The sequence below is a fragment of the Hylaeus anthracinus genome, unplaced genomic scaffold (assembly GCF_026225885.1).
Source record: "Hylaeus anthracinus isolate JK02 unplaced genomic scaffold, UHH_iyHylAnth1.0_haploid 12001, whole genome shotgun sequence".
Classification (NCBI taxonomy): Eukaryota; Metazoa; Arthropoda; class Insecta; order Hymenoptera; family Colletidae; genus Hylaeus; species Hylaeus anthracinus.
The window spans coordinates 7,456,932-7,483,819 of NW_026534348.1; the positions used below are offsets into that span (position 1 = coordinate 7,456,932).

A 26,888-nucleotide genomic window follows, 5' to 3' on the forward strand; every position below is an offset into this window, starting at 1 on the left:
TTCAGGCGAATTTAACACGAATTCATCTAGATTTTGCAAATTTAATTCCATATAAGTCCTTTAGGATTTGCCGACTTCAAAAGTAGTGGGAAATCGTGAAATAGTTTTTATATATAAATTGTTTGTGGACTGTAACATTATTTTAAAACCTCAATTGATACATACATCGATCATTGAATTAAATCACGCTTAAAAAGTATATATAACGAGTATATATAAAAGATTCGCATAAGGTTAAAGAGGATTACCTAGTTATTTATTTGCATTATTACTAAAATTACCAATGCATAATGCACTTCTATTAATTTCATCATCAACTACTTCAACTAAAACTTTACCAAGTATTTCTTTTAGAAACTTTAGTTTCTATAATTTTATCGCATGAATTTTACATTTTAAAATAACATTTCAACGAACAAAATCAATCTAATCACATGAAATAACCCATTTCACTTAGCATCACCACGATCATAACTTGATATTAAAGGAACTAAAAATATATAGATATGAAAATATACATATCAGTTTACGTAGAGGAAAGTGTTCAACATAGATCAATAATAATTCACATTTTATTGCGACGATATTGTACGTATAGATTGTATATAACGGTAACTTATTTTAATTTCAGGTTCGTCTGGACTGTATGGCGGGAGCAAAAGCTTGAAGAATAGTGGCCTCTTTCCATCGACTTTTAACGTCGCCGCAAAGGCAAATGTTTATGTGAACGCAACCTGCGGTGAAGAGGGACCAGAGACATTTTGCAAACCCTCCGAATCATCAAGATGCGCGGTTTGCGACGCGAGGAGTCCCGATCCCGGCAAAAGGCATAATATTACCAACATCCTGGACTCGAATCCTGGAAGGTGGTGGCAGAGTCCCACGCTTGCAAGAGGGGACCAATTCGAGTATATAACTATAGTTTTGGATCTTAAACAGGTAAGATACTTTCCTTTCTTAAATACTAGGTCTAACTGGAATGGTTCTACACGATTTCGATGTAATTACTTATCAGACATTTTCCAATGCAAAGTTAATTGTACCGTGCACGTGCGTACAAACTATAGGACGTCTACGATTTGCACAACTTCATACGTGAATATCTCGACGTGTGACTATTGAAAATGAAATCGTAAGGAACAGAGTTGAAGCATTCGTGAAGAGAGAACAGAGTTATTCAAACCCGAGTATTTGTTCGTCCCTCTCGATTCAAATAATGAATAACATCTTCTCTCTCCAATACATAAGCCGTCGTCCACTTTACTTGCCGCGAACATAATTCCCGATTTCTAAAGACCAGTTCAGTCGATACAAAATTCGAGACAGATGACACTTACCGAACAATTCCACGAGGTAGCTTTCATTATTCGAAGAACTCCGGTATACGAATCGATTTATCCTTCAGGTTCCCTTGGCAAGGTGGACCTTCCGAGAGCTAAACCGTGGTGGCCTTACATTATGTCGCCATTAGAGGGTCCGCGTAAACGCGATGGGCGGGGAGTCGGGCCTTTCCGAAAAATCGTAAAGTCGCCTTTTCCCGCTCGTTAGTCTGGTTTCACGCATTGTGTTCACTTTGGCTCGAATTTATGTCCGGTGGGCCCGCGCGGACGGAGCGGCGAAAAGGGACCGCGAAAGGGGGTCAGGAAAGAACGGAAACGATGGGAAAAAGAGAGGACCGGTACCTGATTACGCAAAACACGAGAGACGGGGATAGACGACGGACCGGGAGGATAGAGGAGGAGGATGGCCACTTTCTGGCCCCTTTCTCGGAATTTCGCGTGCGGCGAGCAGGTATAACCGAAGTGGATCTCCAACAAATTGCGAACGACGCTCGCGAAAAACGTTTTAACGAGCATCGCGGCCCTTTTTCTGGAGGGTTGGTAAATAATAAGGACGTTGGAGTACGAGAGACCGCCTTGGCCGTGCCTCGTGTTCCCGGGGAACTTTTCCGTTAATTGTGCCCTTCTGCTATTTAATAAGGTTAGTTAGCGGTGGCCGCTCAGTCACGCTTGTTTTTCTTCTCCTCGATTCAATTAGGCGGCTCGACGATGTGCATTGTGTTGTTTGTTCCTGTCGGGAACCCAAATTGTACGCTTCAAACTCGTTAATGGTGAAACACTTTGCGAATATCATAACGACCGTTGTCAATCGTGGCAATGAAATAGTCTTGTTGACATGTAATCAGCACGATCGTTTCAACTTAAGTCGCGTCACTTCAAATTTCATCAGTGGTTATTATAAGAAAATTATGAAAATCGTTTTATTTTATGCACTACATATTTACAACGTTGATATTTCGAAACATATTTCGTTATTTTTATCTTCGACCTAACGATACAAATTTCCGATGTTCAGCTTCAGAATTTTATTATTTTCGTCAGTTCTTGGTACTAGAGACCCGCCTGTAAAATACCGGCGTGAATGTATTGATACGAAGTTACCGTTCAGAAAGAAAAGCAACTATCGGACAAGCACCAACTGCCCCACAAAAATAATTAACTCTTCGACTGCCGGACGATTTTTACTGGAAATTTTAAGAGGCGTAGAGATGTGAATTTAAAAAAAAATATTACCTTGTAGGAAATGATGAAACGGAACTTTTTTTATATCTACCGTTTATTCATACGACGTTTAGTTTCAGATATAAAAATTGAAAACTTAAAAGACCCTTTTTCCTGAGATCTCATAGCGGTGTAATTCTTGTTGCAGTTGTCTTAAAGAAAAAAAAAAACAACAGTGGAACAATTGAATTTAAAAAAAATATCACTTTATAGAGAATGGCGAAACGAAAGTTTTTTCATATTTACAGTTTATTCATACGACGTTTAGTTTCAGAGAAGAAACGTTGATACGTACAAAATGTTGATGTTTCATGATTGCAACTGAATTTCAACGCAAAATTTTGATTCAGATTGACGAACACAAGTAAATAGACATTATCGAACGCGAGTAATTAATTGTTGATAAATTAATTGCTTCGTCGCACAAGTAATTATTTAAAAAAAAAATTACTGTAAACGGACGAAGGACACAATTAATTATCCGCGTTGTATTTCTTAAAAACTGCAGTCGAGCCCCGCACAATATGGGCGACAGTATCTGCAGAGCAATTATTACGTTAATACGAGAGTAAAATTCAACGTTGGCGGGGAAATAATGGATACGTTAAGATAGTCGAAATCTCGGCGTGCAATTAGAGAAGACGAGGATGGGTCGAAGCCTTGGGTCTCTAATTGGATACTGATTACATGGCTATTCCTTACTATGCTAAGATATCTTGGGCCAATAATCGCGGCGTGCCGTATCGCCCGCAGAAGAGGTGATTTCTTAGTAAAACTTAATTAAAAAAAACTTTGTTGACGAACTCTTTCGATGCGGTGCACGCGAACATCGCGTTGTTATGAACAGTTACGTAGAAAATGCAGAGAAAAAAAAATAGCGATGACGGATGAAATCTTTCCACGCATCTGGCTGAAATATGGTTCTAATTAAGTATCGTTTTAACCGTGAATGTGGTAGTGAAAAAATGAACGACAGATTATTAATAACATACAAGTGAAATAAAAAAGAAGACATCGGGAATAATTTTTCTGTTCAGCGTTTACTCGATGCATTGCGTGAATTGCTGTGAATCAATTACTTTTTCAACATTTTCCTGACAGCAGCGGAAGCTGACAAATATTTTTGTTCGTAAATAAGTCCGCTATTTGCATTGCAGCTTCTTTCAAGGACTTCTAATTAATATTCTCATGAAAGTGTTTAGCCCGAAGAACTTCGATAGCGTTCACGAAATTAGCGTTTGAGTTAATATAAAATGAAGTTGTTACAGAGACGACGAGCCATTATTTTTTATCAAAGTGTCGAACTTTTGAGGGCTAGGGATCCTGCTAAGAACCTTCATAAAGTGGGCATGTACAGTGATTCATCGTGATATTTTTAAATAATAGTCTACGGGTATCAAGGGTGATTATGCTAATCGACGGATAAGCAAGCCGCGGAGGCCATATTTATGGTCCTCGTTAACGTTCATTGCGCTTATTAATTTTACGAGCGGTCAGCATTTCTTCGTGATTGTTTCTTTCGACTCACGCGCCAACATTAAATCGATGTTGTATCACTGCTGTATTACTTTGATGTTACAATTATTTCATACCGCACTAATCAGAGACCATTAACGAGTTTAATGTTTTCGTGTCCAGCACGATCGTATCGATAACTCAGTGGAAACATTCTCTGAGGTAATTAGTAAAACACGAATTGGAAAGGTGTGTAAATAGAAATCCTTGGTGCCCTTTAATTTATAAGTCAAAGTTTAAAATAACACATCAATTGAATATTACTTTAATCTCATGAATCTTTACTTAAAGTATACTGAGAGTGAATTGAAGAATAACAATGGTTGAAACCAAAACAGTTTAAACTTGATAATAAATTGATACGACACGTTCTGTATAGAATTTCTATTTTCTTCGTAGTAAACTATTGAACGTATTAATGATTGAAATTTGTATATACTTAATTCTACTTTTTCTATTTTGTCTTTATGCGATATTTGTTATGCATTATCTGACGATTAATCATTATCTTCCTTTTATCGAACGTAACCACCGAAATAATACAAGAACAGTTCATGGATAGTACTAATACGTATTGATAAATTGAATATATTAAACAAAAAATTTACTTGTAGCACGCTAAAATTAAAACTGTAATACTTATTACAAAGATCCATCCGAGTCCAATTTTATTCTGCGTTAGATTCGTTCATAAGTGTCATCGTTAGTCATCATATTCTCCTCTGTATTTATTTTATTTAGAAGATAAAAATGTTACTTCCATCAAATTCTTGCCTCGTGCCGTTATTTTTGTTGGCAGTGAAACACAATTCTATTTAAAAAAATCACATCAGCGGGATGATTTATTTCGTTTGAAACCGCTTCAACTTTGCGTCTCATATATTCCCCGCGTTTCTTGTTCCTCAAAAAAGAAATTAACTGGAACTGAAATAAAGGTTCAAAAATAAAATAGCATCTCGGAGAATGCGGGCGTAAAATTGAAAAGTGATTTATTTATTTTGAAAAGACTCGGTATTTCTTTTTAACGATCTTAAAAGTCGTGAAATGTAGAGATGCTTCAAAGTATCTTACGTAGAATTAGAATTAATATTAAAACGTCGGCTGTCGCTAGTAAACAGTTCGCAATAAAAGATAAATTACAGTTTTTTTTTTTTTTTTTTTTTTTTTTTTTTTTATCAAACTACAGTTATTTGATTATCGTCTATCTCTGTTCGAACACTTGCATATAACTGCCACGACTAGAGTGAATGGCTGAAGTTCGTTTAAAGTGCGTTATTTCGTACCTCTTTCCCATTTTCGCGAAATTACCGTGTCTTTTAAGACCGACGCGACCGTCGTGACACCCTTTTCTCTTGTAAAAGTAGCGGCGAACGGCTCTTAATGTATTTGCGAGTGTCGCGAGGCCTGCGAGCATTCCACGCATTTCGTGCGAGTCGCTAGCTCATTTTAAATTTAACTTCTGTTTGCGCTACTGATTGGCGTGACGAGACACCGAGATCGGAGCTCGCCGCCCACGCGATCGCGGCCAGCGAAATAAATTAATTTGTTCCTACCTAAAATGGTCATGGTGATGGACTACCTTTATCCTGTCTTGCGTGGCTGGAGCGTAGAACACGTTTACACAATTACTAGACGGATACAAATGATTATCAAAAGCTCGGTAAAGGGACCGTCGTTAATTTCGGCGACAGAGGAGCGTCGGTGGAGTTATTCGTATCCAAATGGTTCGTTTCAGTGTCGTGGCCTGTAATATGTAAGATGTCTGGACTTCAGCGAGATCAAGAATCTTAAACGTGGAACAGCCGAAGTAGTTTTTGATACGACAAAAAAAAAAAAAAGAGAAGATATCAGATGAACCGCGCGTTTAAGATATCATTTTTATTCGGATTTATGAAACGAAATGAAATACATCATTTTGTACGGACGAAGTTAACGTGTGCGGTAAATTATTGGAAGAGTAGTTGTTGTTTATAATACTGGGTGAGATGTTATAAGCAGATTATAAACTTGCTTTTGACGGCAGAAAAAAAAAGGCGTAGAACAAGAAGTAGAGTAGAATCTCGGTATAAAATTTAAATATATCTATTTTCGAGTAACGAAGATTGAGAAATTTCGTACAACGTGGAACATTTAAAACTCGATTTAAAACTCGATTAAGTATCGAATGAAGTGCATATTTGATATATGAATATTTTTATTTAGATCTGTCGAACTAAATGAGATAGGTATATTGTTTCTCAGGCGTATGACTATCTCGTCTGTTCAATTTTCTGTTTCAGCCACCACAGAACCATACTAAATGATTTAAGCCATTAGACAATAATAATAGATTCTGAGATATTACTGTAATAACAGATTAATAAAAAGTGATCCATTTGGAATAATATGAGAAATAGGAGAAATATGAACCATTTGGTGAAACATCTACGCGTTCAATTTTTCAAAGACAAAAACATTGAATATTATTCCCTTTTTTGTAACAGATTGCAATTAATATCAAATAGTCCTCCGTAATCCAACACCTCGACAATCTTGCATTTTATATATCACTGCTTGTTCTTCGGAAATTAATTTCGACCAGTACGCGTCAGCCATGTCTGAATTAAATACAACAGCGAATGGTTAACATCTCGCACTGAAATTTTCTACGTGTTACCGAGCAATCGAGAGTTGAATAAATGCTTCAGAAGTATCACCGATTCCAGAAGGGAAAGTGGAACGTCAGGGAGCAGGCGCAGAATCGATTTCACGGTTACCGAAAAGATGGTCGCAGCCAGAGCAGAATGAAGAACTAACCCTTCGATGGGGTCGGTGGTGGGCCAGCGGTAGATTCGAAAGTGAAAAGAGGCATCGGAGTGGCACTCGACTCCGGTCGACAGGACGCCCAACGAAATCTTTCATTGTTCACGGATTAACGAGTCGAGCTGCGCGGTCCCTCGGTTGTTCGAGCCCGAGGTCCTCGAACCTGCCACGTCGTCTTCGAACCACTGAATGAATCATCTCCTTCGGCCTGCGAGAAGAATGGAGGAAGACGAAGTCGCGTAAATAATACCCCGTGGGGTGGAAGATCGCTTCTCGAGCGGGGGCAAGCGTTGCTCGTTTTTCCAGTCGACGCCAGGGCATTACGGCACAGAGGATGATGCAGCCAAGTAACACGAGCGAGCCTGCCCTTTATCGGGGGCGCACAATCGCGGACCTCGTGCGAACGTCCGCCGCAACATTTGAATGAAAGGCGAGGTATTCGGTAAAGGTACCCGGGGATATTGTTACCAGGCAACGAGCCTTTGCACCGACTAGCTGATCAGCTGATAATTGCTGAATTATACTCGCCACGATTTCTAGGTTAACCGGGTATTCTATTTGATCGTCCAGAAAGTTCGTGTCAATTTTTATGAAAAATTTTCAGGCATATTCGAACTTTCAAATGTATTTATCGAATTACGGAAGTAAAATTTTGTTCCGTAACTTTTCCGTCTTTTAACACTTTCGCTGCGGACGGAAAGAAGTAACCGTTCGCTGGGAGCTGCGATTATGATATTTTTTTTAATGAAAAATTTCTCACGATTGTTCCAACGTGATTATTTTGAAAGACATATATTTCTGGTAACTTGTTTATATATATAATATGATTGCCGAACGAAAAAAAAATGAAAACTGAAAAATAATAAAAACAATCATATATTTTCAGTTGGACGGACACGCGCGTCATCCGTAGCGAAAGCGTTATGGGATGTACACGTTTTATTTGTTTTCGAGTATTTCGACGTATTTAGAGCTGTACTACTTACCAAAAATCTGGAGAGAACATTTTTGGAATTTTATCAAATGGAAATTCTTTAGCCCTCTAGATATTTCGTCAAATAATTTTAGTTTTTTTTTAGTACAAGAATCTAAACCAGCAGATTTTATTAAAGCTTCAACTTCGCAATACCAATATCTTTCTCAATAATTAATTACAATGTTCGCGTAAAGTTTTACAAATTTCCCGCTCGATTCTAGATAATTCAATCGTCTTGCCGTATTACGTCTCAAAAACAGTCGTATAGTCCAAGTAGAATCAATTTTTAAGTCGTCTGCGTTAAATTTCTCAATAGCGTCGTTCTTCTACAACAGGTTGCAAAATATAATTCGGTATGAATACAATAAGCAGCTGACGATAAATTGTAAATTAATGAAATGTTCGTAATGGTATTACAGATTTTTTTTCTCAATTTAAAGCGAAGTATATTATTGTTACTATCCTAAGGGAATATATTTATCCGTACGTTTAAAGTAGATTTACTCATTTTACACAAAGAACAGATATAAAACTCGCCAATTGTATTATATATTATTGTTTATATATTATTATAAATTATATAATTTATATATTATATATATATATATTTATATATGTTTATATATTGTTCATATATTATTATATATTATATATTATTGTGTTTATTATATATTACACGTTTCGAATTACTCCTCACCATCGAAAAGAAAAATTGCGCTCGGTTCGCCAAAATTTCGAATCCATCCAAATGATTTAAAATAGCAGCCATTACGGTTTTTGTTCGTCGAGTCGGATGACCATTAATAACATGAAAGTGTCTGTACCCGAATAGAAAGCTCGTGTGATCAAAGTATGCCAGATGATCAGTCGGAACGAACTCTTTTACCGCGCGAAGCTCTTTAAGAGCCCGCACGGCGGTTCTTTGATTTTTGTCGGTACGCGGACACCGTGGCACGTTACGAATTTAACTCGTAATTCAATTCCCATGGCCACTGGCGATAATTACAGACCGCGGTGCAGGACCCTTGCATACCACCACGCAGCGTCCATCTTTTTTTGCTTTTTCACCGCGGCGAACAGGTGATTCTCCGCGCGCACCGTAAGCGAACATTTCTTTTCTTCCTGCTTTCTTTCCGTTATGCTTTTCTTATTTGTTAAGAGTCCCGGTCCCTCTGCCCCGAACATTCTGTGCTCCAACGCAGAAATGGTGTGAATTATTATCTTGCGCCGCGGTCGAACCCAGCCAGACCTCGTTATTAAGATATTTCGGAGCCCGTGATACTGTGCCCGGAGCTCTCTTGTCGCCGTGTTGCCGACAAGAAACGGAAATGACCCGCCGTTTGTAAACAGCGAGATCGTAAAAGATAGGGAAAAAGATGCAGCTGAGACGGTCGGTACAGGAGACCATCGGATTCTAAATTTTCAAACGTCTGCACCGACGTACCGTTTTTCTGCGGATCAGATCAGTTTCTCTTAACTTCTCTCAAAATATTACTTTATCTAACAAAAATTCACATTTATATCGGTTTGTGATATGTCTTACTAAAATTAACGTGCAAGATGAATTTACTGAATTCATGTACGAAACGAATTTACTGAAACTAATGTATAAAATGTATAAAACTAAAATCAATATATGAAACGGATTTACTAAAATTAATGTGAAACATCAATTTATTCAATTAATGTTAAAAACGTACGTTTACTGAAACTAATTGTACGAAACGAATTTTCGAAAACTAACGTATAAAACTTTACTAAGTTAATATATAAAACGGATTTGCTAGAAATGATATATAACGCAGGCTTTATTAACATTATTTCATACGAGGTTGAGTCACGAAATTTGACCGCCTTAAGTTACGCATGAAGTGTTTATTACGCGAAGAAAACGTGACAAATATCATACGTTACGGAGCATTGAATTTGGTCGGGGTCGATGCAAATATTATCGAGTAGGTCAAGAAACCCCCACAAGCTCGACGAAACGCAGCCAAAGCTGAAGAGGACCGTCATTCGTTCGCCTACCTGTAACTTTCACAAAAATTCGTCGAGTTCTGGAACAGTTATAAAGGTTCGAAGCGGTCGAAGGACTTACTGGCCGCCATAACAGACGTCCAATTAGCGTCTCCGAAAGCGCTATAAATTCCTGTTCGATGACCGGCGTTCCTTTTCGTAATAATCATGGGAAGAGGCGCGCTAGGCTGGCCAGGAAGTGGCACGATACCCACTTTGGACACCGCCGATTGTGAGGGAGACTTTTAAGAGTCGCGATGGAGCCCCGAGGATGCTCACGGGGCCGGCACCAGGACACGGTGCCGCGTCGTGACCGGTCGGCGGTCGCCGCGGTTCAAAATGTGAGAAAATCGAGGGCGAGAACGGGTTGAAGATAAATCAATGGAACCTCCTGGTTCGGGGAGACACAGTGACGGCAATAAAGGGAACTTTTCGAGTGAAATATATCGTGCGATGCGCTCGAACCGTTGCGCCACGTCTAAATATAATTCGAGGCTGCGCTGATTTATAATGGATATTAGGATTGTTTATGTGGAATAAGCGGTTCCGTGGAAATGTTCACCGTTACCGCAGACTCCGAGAGGGTCGTGACTTACCTCCGAGTGCGGAACGCGCGGTGAAAATGGAGGGCGAGAAAGGTTCTCGACGATGATGAGTGGAGCGGTACGCCGCGCCGCGGTTCGAATGATCGATAGAGAACTCGCGGTGTTTACGAATAATGATGATAATTACTGTACAACGGTCTGTTATTCGATGTTAATAACGAGGAACTCTGGGCAGATTTCTGAAAATTTACTAACTTACTGTACCCTACTTTACTGTACTCACTTCTGGGAATATATTAACTCGAGTGTAGTAACTATTCGGTGACTGCTGGAGGGCTACACTAGTTTACAGGCAAAATGTACATTGAACGCCACAAATTTGTTTTTTACATATTAGAGCCCGCTAAACTCGGAATTTGCAATGAAAAATTTTTTTGTATGAATTTTTGAATTTTTTTCTGAGATACATTTTAGGCCGTATCTCGACTTAGAGACGTGCGATTCGATCGCGCAAGATGCCATATCGAAGGCCATCGAATTTCCAACGATTCTTTGTAATATTGTTTTCCAATCCGTTCAGTAGTTTAACTGTTACGGAGTAATGTATACGAAAAACTTCCATATTTCGGCAAAAATAGAACACAAACATTTCTTTCATCGCCATGTAAAAGTAGTCACTGTCACATGAAGTTTTTGTATTGTTTACGTGTGGATAGCACTTTTACGAAGAGAAGAAGCTTTTGTCGAAGAGAATGTATTGATAAATTCCGGAGTTAGGAAGAAATGAGTAAAGGTATAAAAATTCCAATTTTATGAACCATTATCTAAACTTTCCATTACTCAACGATTCCATACATTCGCCGCTAAGTATCACTTATAATCGGTAACGCTAAAGAAACGAAAGGCTCAGCTTAGGCGTCGCGGATGTAGGCATCGCGGAGTGCGTTGGGCAACTATCGCCAACCAGCATCCGTGGCTCGTGTCTACCTTGAATGAAAGCTAGGCGACAAAGGACCGCTCGCGCTGGAATTGACTAGCAATTTCCAGTCTTTCTCTCTCTCTCCACATCTCTCTCTCTCTCTCTCTCCACATCTCTCTCTCTCCACATCTCTCTCTCTCTCCACATCTCTCTCTCTCCCCACATCTCTCTCTCTCTCCACATCTCTCTCTCTCTCTCCACATCTCTCTCTCTCTCCACATCTCTCTCTCTCCCCACATCTCTCTCTCTCTCCACATCTCTCTCTCTCTCCACATCTCTCTCTCTCTCTCTCTCTCTCTCTCTCTCTCTCCCCCTCTCTCTCTCCTCTCTCCTCTCCCCTCTCCCCTCTCCATATTTAACGTGATCTCTTCCTGTTACGTCGCGCATACACACACACGGTCGGGCGACTTCACGGCAATTAAGCCCATACCGCACTGCACAGCTTCTGGTTATTTTTAAACTGGACTGAACCGACGGCGTGCAAGGGAGGACGAACGATGCACGTGCACACGGGGGAGAAGTAAACGTTCCGTTGTATTAAATAATTGCATTCGAAGGTGGAGAATGCGCGACGTCACGAAGGCGATTCTTTCACCTGACGTTCGACCTGTTCTCGAACGAGTCGAGGCACTTACGTGCTTCGCGAGACGTGTTACGCGGATATTTTCCAACAACGTTCCACCAACGACTTCCCGGTCCCTTCATTCGTGGCGCTTACTATCCCAAAAAGTAGAATTCTCGAAGTACAGATAGGACCGACCGGATTAGGTACAACACTCCGTAGGTGGCGGACAGATTCAGCTGATACACGCCAGTAAGGTGATTCTTTATTTCAAGAAAGCTACAGTGAATAGCATAATTGTTCCAATAATCACGTGTTAGGTAGACTGGAAAGTAATGTCATTTCTTTTATATTCAATTCAAACAAATACATTCGTAATATGTTTGTATTTTTAATCAATTATGTGATCGTTCTCGTTATCGACAGCCTTTTGTCATCCAGTGTGCAAATTTTCAACACCTGATCTATAACGATCAATTATTGCACAGTAAGCTCATAAATGATAAACAAGTGTTGACATTCACAGAAACGACATTACTTTCTGGTCACCCTAATATTTCTAGAATATAATACTAAAATATATTCGTACATTCCAAGAGTGGACATATAGTTGTGAAAACAAAATGGCGAGTTAATATTTCTACTTAAGGGCAGATAATTCATTTTTAGGTTGAATAAATTTCAAGCGCACGTATAATTCGTTAGAAAAATGCCAAAAGACGAAATTTAATGACCGCTACACTTGGTTAAATGTAAATGAACATTGTCGAAGATTATCGTAGATTGTAATGGCCATCAGGCTGAGACTCGCATAAGTTACGCATTACAAACCCATTGTAACGGAGATTAGCTTGTGGACTCATAAAGTTGGTACTCCAACATAATAAAATGACGAATGAATATTTCTACTTCGCTCGTTAGAGTCATAAATTTTATATTTTTAAGCATTAAGTCTGAAATAGAAGTATGAACAAACTTCTGAACGACGCGTAAAGCAAGGAAGAAACGAACGATAGTCGAAGCGCCATGTCGTCAGTGAATTCTTATAATAACTGTGAATCACACGTCATTATTCGTTTTCCCTGTAATCCGAGGCGCGAGTATTTGCAGCGGGGATGCTCGTGCAAGGAAGAGCAAAGGGCTGAGAAAGAATAAATGCAGTACGTACCGGGCCGTTTATGGAGGCAGCCTTATGTCGCGCCGCAGGTATACTGGAGCAGGTATTTACCTGTGCAGGTTGTACACGGTACCTGCATACTTTCGGCTCCTCCGGCACTGAGCCGAACGAACGTACAAGTATTCGCGGCGTGGTTCCTTAAGCAAAGAAACGGCACAAGAAAAAAAAGATGAACGTTCCGCGATCCATGGGAGAGACCCCATGGATCCCGTGAGGGCTCCGTACCCGATCCCTCTCCACCCCGGAGATGTTGATTCGAGTGCAAAGATCGATTGGGCTTCGTGGTAAATCACTATCAGCAGTCGTTAGACTTTAAGGGTAAAGATGTATTTTTTGAATCGAGTCGCTTTCGGTTCGTTTGATACCGCTCGAATTGCGATACGTTAAATGTCTCAGAGAAATGTTTGTATTCGTTAAATACAAACTTTTAAAAAAATATCAGCTTATAGGGGATGACGAGACTAAACTGTTTTATATTTACAGTTTATTCATAGGACGTTTAGTTTTGTAAATAAAAATTGAGAAGTTAGAAGTTCGTTGGAAAAATTGTATTTCAGGAGAAAGGTCTTCCAAGTTTTCAATTTTTATCTCTGTAACATCGTACGAATAAACGGTAAATATAAACAAGTTTCGTTTTGTCATTCTCTATAATGTGATATTTTTTTTTAATTCGATTGTTCGACTGTTTTTTTTTTTTTTTTTCTTTCTTAAAGACAAAGCAACAGGATCGCACCATTAGTTTAGGTCTTTTGAGTTTTCAACTTTTATTTTTGAAAGTAAACGTCTTACGAGTAAACTGTAAATATAAAAAATTCGTCCTGCGGGCAAAGGGTTAATAAGCAGCAATAGTTTACCAAATTTTAACGTTTTTTTTTTTTTTTTTTCTTAACTTGTGCTTAAATCGAATATCTCTTATAGAGAAACGCAATTAGAAACGAAAGGTATAGCAATATTAATAAATCGGTATTTTCATTTATTCCTGAACGTTTTTAATGTCTAGTGGGCAGGCCCATTTCATGGTTCACAGGGGAGTTCTCGAGTAAGCAAATCGAGCCGTAAAATCGAAGGTCTTGGACCACCCAAAGTCCGCAATAATACGTTTCTTCAGACTTTCTTGGGCGACGAAGGCGATTCCGCTTGTAACGAGCAACCGTGCCCCCAAAACATCTTAAAACGTATCCGAGAGTCTGTGAGATACATCTATACATTACAGCATATAACTATCAGCCGTCCCCTTTGCACCGTGCACAATACGTACAATAAATTAGACAACATCAGGTTTGATAATTGTCCAGAAAAAAACTCACGTATTGTGCAACGAGGCTGATTCTTGATATTGTTTATCTGTAGACTGTATCCATCTGTTACGCTGCTTAAACTTAATCAGAGGATCATCTACTCGAATGACTTTATCGTTCGTCAGTATCCGATACCTCGTAATTATGAATTTGTATTATTATCAATTAGAGATGGGTTATTCAGATTCAACTTTTCTTGTCAACTTGCGAATCCAAAGTTTGGTTTAATTCGTTCGTTACATTTCGCCCGAGCGATGTCTGATTGTCCTTTTACAATTTTTGTTTGCAATTTTCGATTTCATCGAATAATACATTAGATTGTCCCAAAAGTTTCTTTCGTGAGTTGCATTCAATTATTTTCTGTGGCAGTGTTTATATAAATAGACATTCTAATCTCTTTGATGTTAGTGTTGTAACAGTAATGGAGCAAAATGAATCGTACACAATTCAGTAATCTAACATAAGACATAAAATATTGTGTATACATTAACTATTAATAAAACGAAAGAAACTCTTGGGACAACCTAATATTTTGAGAAACACCGTTCTACACTATCTCACCGTAAACATGTACCTTATCAAGTTCTTCTAGTACCTCATCGATTTCACTTAGCACCTCAACGGGAGGTTTCCTACGGAAAGAAAGCAGTATTTCGATAGTGGCCAAGAAAGGACTGTCTAATGCTGAAGGTATCTCACCCTGTACAGAAGTTCAAAGGGGCCGATATTATACGCGACATGGACGCAGCGAAAGATTAATAGCTCTAAGTGGGAGCCACCATTTGGTCCCTTCTTCGACGGAAGTTTATATCGGATCGAGATGCGTGCACTTCCTCGTGTTCTCGCTTCCAGACTAATTTCACCACCACACCCATCAGGGTTTCTAGTTAACGTCCAGATCTCGCGCACACTTCCCCGATCGCCACGGTTCACGCACGCACGTGAATTAATTTTGGCAATCGTGCCGCAACGGAACGAGGCCCAAGCCAACGTCAGGTTGGCAAAAGCCCAGCGCTCGGAATCTCTATGGCAGACCGCGCGGTGTCCGCTCGTTGATTTTCCACAGACGAGTTTCAGAAGCAAGTAACAACGGACGGACGTGTCGCGATAACTCCAGGAAGTCTTAAAGAAGTTGTCCAGCGGTCGCGTAGCGCGAAATTTCAGCGAGCTAGCTGATTAAAACACCTCAACTGCAGAAATACTAACGTTTCGTTGGTCTCGCGGACTTTTCTACTAATATAATACAGGGTGAGAAGAACCGAAACCGACTAAAATGTTTTCATGACACGTGATCAGGTAAAATTGATAAGCATAAACCCTCGAAGTGTCCGAATAATTTCTCGGCCTTCTTCTACTTACAGTTTCACGTCGAACATTACAATGGAGAAATGTGTATGTTTTGCTTATTAAAATCACCTACATTCCAGAATTGGTTAATCATTGCTTTGCGTTCTGATTCATTAACACGTTCCATACGTTTCTTCGAGCAGTTACAATTTTTAGATTGATGTTTTTTTGCTGGAATAAATTTTACCTTTTTTTTTGTATAGTACTTTTGTTTGGCATTTCGCTTAATTTTTTTTTTTTTTTTTTTTGAATTTAGAATAAATTTTACGTAATTTTAATCATTTTTGTCAACACATTGCTCTTTTAAAGACAGGAAAGAACCAGAAGAACATGTTTTGAATTTACATTGCTAATCAAAATGCTTGTAAAAATCAGATTCGATAAAGAAAGTTGTCGCTGTTAGTTTTTACTATTCTATAAAACATCATAAAAGTGGTATAAATTTAATTAATAGTAGCAAATAATCTGGTATATGTTCCTACATGATACAAATCGTTGACAATTTTAATTATCGACAGTTCAATTTAATTGGATGTTAATGTAGTAGAAGTATATTCCACCCAACACAACGCGGTTTTTTACATAATTTCCTGGAAACCTGTAGTCGCCTATGGTAGATTTCTATCTGGATCGCATGTACCGGGTGTCACAAAGAACTGTGTAATATTGAAAATTTTGTAGAAATATTTCACTCTATAATTGCGTTAAGTGTTCTTCCAATATGGAAATGTCAAATTTCTTTTAATAATTTCAATTATTTCTTAGAACTATTTCTTAGAATTCACTATCATTTGTATAAAATATAAAACATGTTTGAACATCAACTATACATAATTGTAAGAAATGATACAAGCAACGGGTTTCGTAGAAACAGAAATCGCAATATTAGAATCTTCATCAATATTTTGCAAGATGCACAATTAATAGGTTTCGCAGAAATCTGGATGAAGGAGAACGACAGCTGTCGCGAATAGTTCAGAACGATTCGGGTGCAGAGGATTAAATTTGGATATTCTCAGAATTTGGTAGTACTTAAAAAAGGATGAAAATAATTATAGTGATATTAATAGTATCAGCTGCTTGAATCGAGAAACAATTTCAATTAATATATAACCCAATAAAGACCTTACAAATAGAAAATTAGACGAACAATTTCATCCTTGAAACAGGATCTTAAAATATTAACGTTTCAACCCTTACTTTTGCGATAATTCTCAAAACGTCTTAAACAATTTTTATATTATACATTAATTTTGGTGAGTAACAAAATAATAATAATATGTAATCCATTACTATTTATTGCGTTACTTCATTCATTATTCAATAGTATTGATTAAGATCTCAAATTTAGAGACGAAACGTCGATATATTGAAAGTTCGTTTAAAAAAATTTGTCTCGTGCAACAAACATTTGTATACGATTTGAATGCTTTATGTACCTAATTTAATATTATAGATCTACAACAAATACATCTAATCTAATATAATCTTAAAGAAAGAAATATTACAAGAATTATTCAGCATGAAAATATATTTTTATTTTTATTACAGACTATTACTTCAGTTATTTTATTTCAAAATGGCAATACAATTTATTTTCGTGCTCCATTCGAATCGATACTTAATTGTATCACTAAATCATTCTTGGAGGGTCTAACTTGCTTTCGTTTCCCCCTCAAAAGGTTCATTCGGTTGCTTAATTAAATTGAATTCCTGCTGGAGGATATTCTTTTCTTTGGTAGTAATCGAAAAGAAATCTTATCATGTTTCGCCAGTGGTTCTCCATCGTTTAAACTTTATTTTCTCGTATGTCATAACTATCTGAATGATGAATAGATTTTATAGTAACGCCAGCATTATTGAGAAATATCAGATAAATAATTCCGAATTAATTTTACACAAGTTTGTACATACTTATACAAAATATTTAAAGAAACTACTATTTATTAATAATAGCTCTTATAATATAATGTACTATTTACTAATAATTGGAATAGGTATTATTTATAGCTATAAGAAATCATTTATTTTAAACTGAAAAAATTGTCTTTCTTTGAATCATATGCACACCAACTGGTCGAAAATTATTTAATTATTTCACTTTTCCACCAAATACTGTTTTGGTACTATTACATGTACTTTCAAACAACTTCACGTGACTTATTCAATTACTTACTCGAACACTGGGTTTACGGAGATTTTGTATCAGATTTCTAATACTGGAGTAATACTGTAATAAGTAAAGTCGATTTACTACAATAAATTAGGAGGCTTAGACAAAAATGGATTTTTATATATGCTTTTCTTTTTTTATATGCACAAAAGTCAGCATAAGTGAAACGGTTTCTATAAAACCTCGTGACCGTAGGAATGAGTAAAAACGATCGTGTTCTGTAAACGTTGTGTTAAAATTGATTCTCATAATGAGATATTAAAATAAATCAGAATGGGTTTGTCGAATGTCGATGAGGTTCCAATAGTAGCTTATTCGAATTTGTAAAATTCTCTGTCTCTAATTCCTAGTTATCTATCGGTGGGAAACGTTAGTGGATCACCCTTTATGTACGGTTCACTCGTGGCATGCCTTATTTTGATGGGGTGTCATATCTCGAGCTACCACGTTTCGATTCACTGGACGCGCGTACGCATACGCGTGAAACAACCGGACTTAGGACGGTATCCTGTTACCAAGTAGAAGGTGGACGTATTAATTGCAGATGGATTTAAGGTAACGCGAGACGACATAATCCGATTATGAGGCTCATGTCGGCTAGACGTCAGATTCGACGACGACCAGGATTTCTGGTTGAATATAGGGTTACGAGATCTTGCGGTTTGCTACATCGGCGCTGTTGCTTCTTTTATTTTGGTATTGTCATTTACGTTTTTCCGTCGTAACGTTCAGTTTTAGGAACTTATTTAATGTACCTCGTATTTAACGCAGAAATTTTACACGGTGACGAGGTTTTTGTTTTCAAACAATTTGGACGTATATATTATTACTAGACCGCGGATCTTTAAGATACTTGCACGAAACGACAGTTGCCCGAGATCATTCGAAGCGATCGGTTACGTTATGCTACAATTAAGGAACATTGATTAGTTTGCGAATTATCTTACGTTATTTACATAATTGTCGGTTTTCACTGGTCCCGCAAATAATAAATAGAAAAATACAGAAGGTTGGTCCACTAACAACCGCCGACTACCGATGCAATTATCTAATTTAGAATCTACGCTGTGGCTCTTTTTCAACGTTGTTTCTAACGACGCTGCACCGCGCGCGATACACGTATCTCAAACTCCGTTTCTCCGTACAATGAAGAAGAGACGAAGCAAAAGGCGGCAGAGGAACTAGAGGAACTTGTATCGTAAACAGATCGCACGTCGCGTTGTTATCCGCGACAGGATCTCGAGGAGCGACACCTCCGCTCGTAAAGCACGTACGTGCATACCTGGACAACACAGAATGCAGATACACGCGTGTCTTCTCGGTCTCGCGCGAACGTTTCGCTGTTTCACGTGTGTCGGCAACAATAAGCGCCGCGCGATCGTTTACCACCGCTACTATTTGTATCGTCTTGTAACGAGGCGGTCGTCCAAAGGATCGTGCGAGATTGCAATCCTTCTCGTTAGAGACAGAGCCTGGGTTACCAGAATCACGCAAAAACGGGACAAAAGGTTATTTATCTTCTCCGAAATTGGACATGCTCTTGACGATACAGGATGTCGTCTAGCTGATTTCTAGAAACTTTGCGCTCTTTAAAGAATTACTTTATCTTCTTACTGGATAGGTTTAAACTAGTTTTAGACATTTAACCCTTTGCGCTCGTATTAAATTTAGACGTGGGTGTCGCACTGGTCGGAACACATTTCTGAAGAACGAACTGTGATACATATTAGATGGACTGGAAAGTAATGTCGTTTCTACGAATCGCAATACTTATTTATCATTCGTCATCTCATTGGTTTTTATCGATCTGGCATTGAAAATTTGCGTACTGGATGGGAAAATTACTTTACGGTCTCTCTAATACGAAGACATAATTTTATGCCTTTATAGTTCGAGTAGAAATATTTATTCGTCATTTTATCGAGTACCAACTTTATGAGTCCACAAGCTAATCTCCGTTACAATGGGTTTGTAATGCATAACGTATGCGAGTCTCAGCCTGATGGCCATTACAATCTACGATAATCTTCGACAATGTTCATTTACATTTAACCAAGTGTAGCGGTCATTAAATTTCGTCTTTTGGCATTTTTCTAACGAATTATACGTCCGCTTGAAAATTATTCAACCTAAAAATGAATTATCTGCCTTTACATTCGATCATTTAAAAATATAGTTTCCGATTACGTAAAAGCTGTAGAGCGCTCTGCGCTCTACAATTGTTTCGAAAAACGCAGCTACTTATTTCCCAGCCGACGCTGTAAATTCTAAAATGCCTCAGACATTAGAATATCCTCTTACCTACGTGTTCCAAATACTTTAAGGATGCGAATTCTGTAAAAAAAGATGAAAAATTTCATTTTTTCATCGTCGTGAACGGTAACCTCTACTTAATGTTAATCACGATATGAAATGATTTGTTGGAATGTGTACGTAAAGTACAGATCACTCGTAGTAGGATGGTAGAAATACGAATCGAATCTTAGTTCGGGTGAAAGTTGAAAGTTTTCGAGGAAGTTAAAATAGATAACCGTGTCGTTGTTGCGTTTCTCACGGACCGAGGTGTCGCCCTTTATGGGTGCGATGGAAGACCGTAAGGCCCCGTTTAGCCGAGGCTAAGGGGCACCACTAATAAATTGGCATTGTCTGGTATCTTACAAGGACCGTAAATGGGGTGCGCGGAGGTGCACCAGCAAGAAAGTTTACCGGACAGACGGTTCCTGGAGCCGGTAAGGCTTCGAGTGCTCCTCTTTGCGTCGTCGTGAGTCGAGAGACTCGTTCCTCGGCCTCGGAGGAGCTACACCGAAGAAAGGGCGACACTTGTCTTTATTAGAATTCTTGGATGTGGCAGCTTCTGAAGAAATCGCCTTGCGGCTACTCGAGGTCGAAAAATGCTTCCCAGAGTCTGAGTATGGTCATATTTATAATGGGAATGTAGAACATGTACGCGTGGAAGCAGCAACCACTAAAGCGTGTTGCTCGTGACTCGCGATTCCACGTTTCGCATGACTGGAGAGTGTTTCTAAATATTACTCCATAGAATCGGTGAAATTGAGCCGTTGTCATTTGTTCTCGTTATCGTTTAAACGCGTGTAGTATACTTTGCGGTATTTATTTATTCCGAGAATATTTTTACGAGTACAGTGTTATTACCGAAAGATATTGGAAGCGTTGTAATTTTCAAATTCGTGAAATGAGCACTCGTTTATAAACATATAAACGTATAATAATCATCAATCAGAGCAGGTGCTTTTTAATGTTATCATTCGGTAAATGTTTCATTACTCAACTTGGTATTATCGCGTGTACGTTTTGTCAAATTTGAATCTTCTTCGGTGGTAGGAAGGATTCTGTAAAATTAAAAATATACGACAAAAATCCGTTGATATCTTTACCGCCAGACTAAGAGACTCGTGAAAATTTCTGTTAATATTTTCTCTCGAGACTGTCGAAAATTTGATGATTTAACATTTGTCGTAGTATTTAATATTTTAACCTCTACGTATTCACAAATTCTCTTCTTTATCGTTGCCGATGGCGAAAGCCGAAACGGTTAACAGGTAATAATTAATTAGACTTACTCTAAAATTCTAAATGCGACTGGCACCAGAGCGAATCTCGCGACTGAAACTTGCCGCTGCATTATCGCAGCCGGACACTTTTTACTCGTTCCGTTTCACACTTGGTCGCGGTGCCGCAGTCAGAAAATAGCGCTTCCTTGTATATTCAGAATATCTGGCCTACACCGAGAATAGAGTGTGCAATTCACTTTGGCATTATTTCATCCTGCCCGCGAAAACAAAAGTACCGAAGCGTAGAAAACGGATGAATGGTTTGTGTGATGGGGCAGTTCGTCTCTCTTTGGAAGTTACCGATGAAATCGCGAGTGCTGAGCGCAGGAGTCTTGAGTTTTCTGCGAAAAAAACCCCGTGGTATTTACGTCACCGTGAATTTGTTAGAGCTGCGTGGTGCGAATGGATTTATTTATTCATATATACGTGGATGCATACCTTAAAAATCACATATCGACAAACATGGAAGGGCTGTTTTCATTCATAATCGATTGAGATATTAATCGCATAAATAAGATGGCTTTTAGGAATAGAAATATGTACGCCAGGATATATGTATACTATAATAAGGATGGAAACGAAGAGAGACATAATGAGAATAGAGGCGGGAAGAAAAGCAACGAGATTTGAAGGAAAGATAGGAGAGTCAGGAAAGCTATTGGTGAAAAAGTATTGGAAGTAGTTAAAAAACGAATCGGAGAAAAATAAAAGCGAACGGAAAGGAAAGAGGAAATGATCTTGTGGAAGCAAATAATATATTTGAATTGAGTTTAACGAACGATCTCTATAACCTAATTTTTAAAATTTGTATTCGTTTCTTAAGAAAGAAAATTATAAATTTTTATGTCAACACTAGTCGCAACCCGAATAAGACAACTTTCGATTGATTCAACCATGAGAAATTACACTTTCATCCAGAAAATTCCTTTACAGTTTGAAGCGTCATAATGACCAAATAGAATGACACCGTTGAGGTAGAATCGACCTCGATCCACACACGATTCCAGCGAAGCAATGCTCGTCGAGGAGCCTCTGACCGACGCCGATCCGGTCATTATTGACTTTCTTCATCTCCGGAGCTTCCACTATAAAGCCATTTCTGTCATTCGATGCTAATACCGACCGCATCCTTACAAGGCTGTGGATACGTTCGTGCTCGGTAGAAGGCGACTAGTCGACTCGATCGTGGGAGCCTTCGGCTGGACGCGGTGCACTTCACGTGGCCGGTTCGGCTACGAGAATTCCGCCTCTGTTCTCTCATGATCGCAAAAAAATCGTGTAACTCGGATGCTCCGAGCGAGATCGAGCGTGACATTTGCAGTTGCGACCACTTTTAATTTTCCTCGAAGCGGTCGCGCATTTACCGCGAACGCAACTGTTTCTTCTCCGTTCCAGCTGCGATCATCGGCGATCTCGCTGTGGATGTCTGACTTCTTTCGCAGATTCCCTGGAAAATGACTAGACACCGCGGTAAGAGGAGATTTAAAGTCTACCGCGATAGAATAAATCCATGCGTTTTTTGCTTTTGGAACGATCCAAGTCATGAATTTATTCCCGAAACGACGCGAGTCCACCAAGCATTCATTTTGTTTATCGTCTTCGATTCACTGATATCCCTTTTATATATTTATGCTTTTAACGTCCAGTAAGCAATTATTTGTATAAATCGAGTTGTCGAATGGTCGTGCCGTTTTGAAAATCATTATCTCGAGACTTTTGCTCAATTTATTTATAAAATAATTACGTTTGACGAAATGAGATGTCTATTAAAATTGCTCATATTTATGATTTATAACAATGTATACTTGGCGAATTATTTATTTCGTTGTATAAAGATAATTCGTTACCCAAATATCGTATTCATAGATTTTTCAATGCACTTTTCTTGCACTTTTGATGTTTTATATACTGTCGTTGGACAACGTCGTACGTGATGACACGGCAGTGCTTTGTAATTTCTGGTTTCACTTTATTTTGCTGGTAAACACAAGGTTGAATCAGAAATTAGTTGACTGGTTAAATAAAAACATATTATCTTTCCGAAACTAATAATTTTTACAAGAATACATCGATCATTGCAAAGTATCGCCACGGGTCCTTCCAATAATTGAAATTACCTGTAACGTTAATTACATTATTATTTAACAATTTCTTCTTACGTATTATCGTATTTTCTTAATAATCTCATCTAGGAAAACATTTAGAATACATTACGCTTACGATACCCACGAATCTAACAAACTTTATACACTTGTGAGCCCACATTGCGATCATTTAAAATTAAAAAGTAAACAATTAATATACGTTGATATTCGTCATTGTCTCGTTCCTAGAACATAAATCGTATAAATCGCGTAAACAATTTATAAACACGTCGTTATTTCTAATAAAAATGTACCGTTAGAGTTACACCACACCGACGATATTGAAGTGTCAGAGTTGAAAATGTTTGAGTTACTACTCTTGTATCTACGAACGAGACGAGGCTCTGTGAATACACGGCAACCGTGGTGTCGAAAGAAAAGAAAGAAATCTTTTACACTGTCAGACTTATCTTGATAGTAGCCGAGCATGCGGTCTCTATCAACCGGTAAGTGCAGCGTGACTAGAGTCTCCGCGTTATTGCGCTACGGAAAGGTCGCGCTAGGGTGCGTCAAGTATGGCCCTTGACGTGTTTTCCTGCAGGGTCATCCAATCGAGCCTACTATTTACACGAGGCTACCCCATCGAACATAAACGCGGTGCCTCTCGAACCGAGAAGACCGGTTCGTTGTACATTTTTCACACGATCCGTTGTGAAAATTGACGCGTTTACTCGATGACTTCATGAAGCCTTCCGCCGCGAGTGTTTAACAAACATATTTCATTTTCAATTTAAGCGAGTTGCGTTCGAAGATATTTTTCACACGTCTGGTTCCCGAGTGTTAATAAAGTGCATCCCCAAACAGGAGCACACGCTTGAATCGCACTTGAAAATTTTGTCTTCGTGAAATTTCTCAGATGATAAAACGATTCCTTTATATCAAGATTAATATACTCGTATTATACGTAATAAGTACCTGTAAAGTTCTCCTTATAATTTTCAATTCATTTTTAACCGACTTCGAAAAGGAGGAGGTTACTCAATTCTACATGTATATATATGTAAATATATATATAAATAAATAGTCAGCGGTACGATATACCTAGCTTTTGTATTAAACCACAATAACATTTTTTATGTTATGTTTATTTTTCTTTTTTAACATAAAAAATGTTATTGTGGTTTAATACAAAAGCTAGGTACATCGTACCGCTGACTATTTTTTTAGATCTATTAATAACCAATATTTTTGTATTACATTATTTTCACGTATATCCCACCGTTTGGCCAGGGTACGCCGATAAAGTAACCAAGCAACGCTTTTCTTCCGACTCGATTTACGAATTTTCAGATTTCAAATTGAAAATATATGTTTGTTACGTTACTCGGGGATAGCGTAGCTTTCTATTGCCGAAAAAGTTTTTAAAATCGGTTCAGTAGTTCGGAAGATTACCCTACGTGAACAAAGATTAATAAAATCTAAAATGTTCGTTTTAAATCATTTCTAAATCGTCTCGATACCATGCACGTGGATTATAATAATCAACTCGTACTATACATTTGCAGAGCGATCTTGAAAACTGTGGCAGAACATAACTTTTGTACGTGAAAATATTGCATACTGAATGCACAATTACAGTTAAATATGTCTGAAATTTAGCGATACTGAAGTAAACAAAATTAACCAAGTTTCCAGCGTTGGTTGTCAGCTAACCTTAATTTTACGAATTGTATAAATTTGTTAACTTTCGTAATCGACTGTCAGTATCTATAAAAGTGCGAGCCAGTTGCTTTCGTTTCTTTCTCGAAGACTATCGGTAGCCAAGAACATCCGATTACCCTTGTTAGTAGAAAACGTCAACCTTGAACTCCGAATACGTTCTTGGCTTCTTCACGACCTACCCCATGATTGAGGCACGCGATGCTGGTAGCGAGTCGGAGCAGATGAACACGTGCACCCAGTGTAAATATTTAGCCTTTGGAACGTTTGCACATCGTGCTTCTACTTTTCCTCTTTATTCTGCTTCTTCTTGCGAGATCCCAGCGAGCTTTCGATCTCCATGCCGCGTCTGTAAATATCGACGACTGTCTACGGTATACTTCTGTGTGAAAGGATTAAAGGCCTCCTCTCGTTGCGTCGATCCGATTCGTATTTTGATTGATACGACCCATCGTTGTATAAACTTATAATAGCTCTACTATATTTGTTGAAAGAAATGGAACGCCACGAAATAATCTGGTGGCTGAGTGACATTATTTCATTTTATGAAATGTATGTGTATACGTACATACTTATTTGGACGAGTGAAAAAATATCAGACGAAAACATGGTATGGTTTGATGGACATACTATGATAGAAAAAAAAAAATAAGAATTTCAGGGTCACTGACCTTTTTTGTAATAGAATACAGTATTTTATATTATTTTATATTATACTACATCCAAGCGCAGAAATCTCAAGCCATTTGCTAAATATTGTGTCCCACGTTTAATAGTAAGATTTATGTTTTGAACCGGATTGGAGACATTAAAATTTGTTATTAAAAAGATGGTTTGTTTTTTAATCATTTAAAACGAAACCTTTTAACGGAAGACCCTGTACATACGTTTTGCAACTTCTCTACGTATCGGTATACATTTTGTATATTCAACAAAGCGTCGGTCGAAATCCGCTAGCAATGTTTAATATTAACAAGCAGATCTCCATGTTCCGGCTAGTTAGAAGAATCAGAGGGTTGCTTCTACATGCCCATGGATATCGACGAAGTAAAAGGATCGGATAATTGAAGTCCGTTTCCTCGGGACTCCGATCGAGCGTTCCGGCCGAAGTCCTTAGAAGGAAACGGACCCCGCTGGTATCGCGGACATGCGATCTGTCTTTATGGTCCGAAAGTGGGCGTCGGTCTGGCTTCACAATGCCAGCGTAACGACGACACAACGAGGACAACGACAACGACAAAGACGGACCCGACGAGAGAACGAAAGACTCCTGTCTTGTCGATCCGACGAGACAGCCCAACAGCGTGTCTGTCGGCTGACTCGACTGACGTCCTCGGTAGTCCTTGTGAGTTACTGGTGCCACCGACAAATTATTTTTAAAATTAGGAAACTACCGCGATCGTACATTTCCAGTTAAGAGGGCGCATTGTAATTTCTAATGTAGAGTAATTTCCAATCTTGAGACCGCTTTTCCGCGACATTTCTCGGCATTTCTTTTTCAAAATCAAAGTTTTCACATAGATTATTGTTATAGGCGTATGTACTTATATTCGTACAGCATT

The 26,888-nt window shown here is 38.4% G+C and overlaps 1 protein-coding gene across 1 annotated transcript in view; it reads left to right on the plus strand.

The window, feature by feature from the left end:
* Window positions 1-26,888, plus strand: part of LOC128890614 (laminin subunit alpha-1-like) — a 96,648-nt gene that overhangs the window by 42,206 nt on the left and 27,554 nt on the right. Inside the window, exon 3 of the mRNA XM_054149267.1 lies at window positions 632-939. Within this exon, the coding sequence (XP_054005242.1) occupies window positions 632-939 (308 nt within the window). The remainder of the gene's footprint in view (window positions 1-631; window positions 940-26,888) is intronic.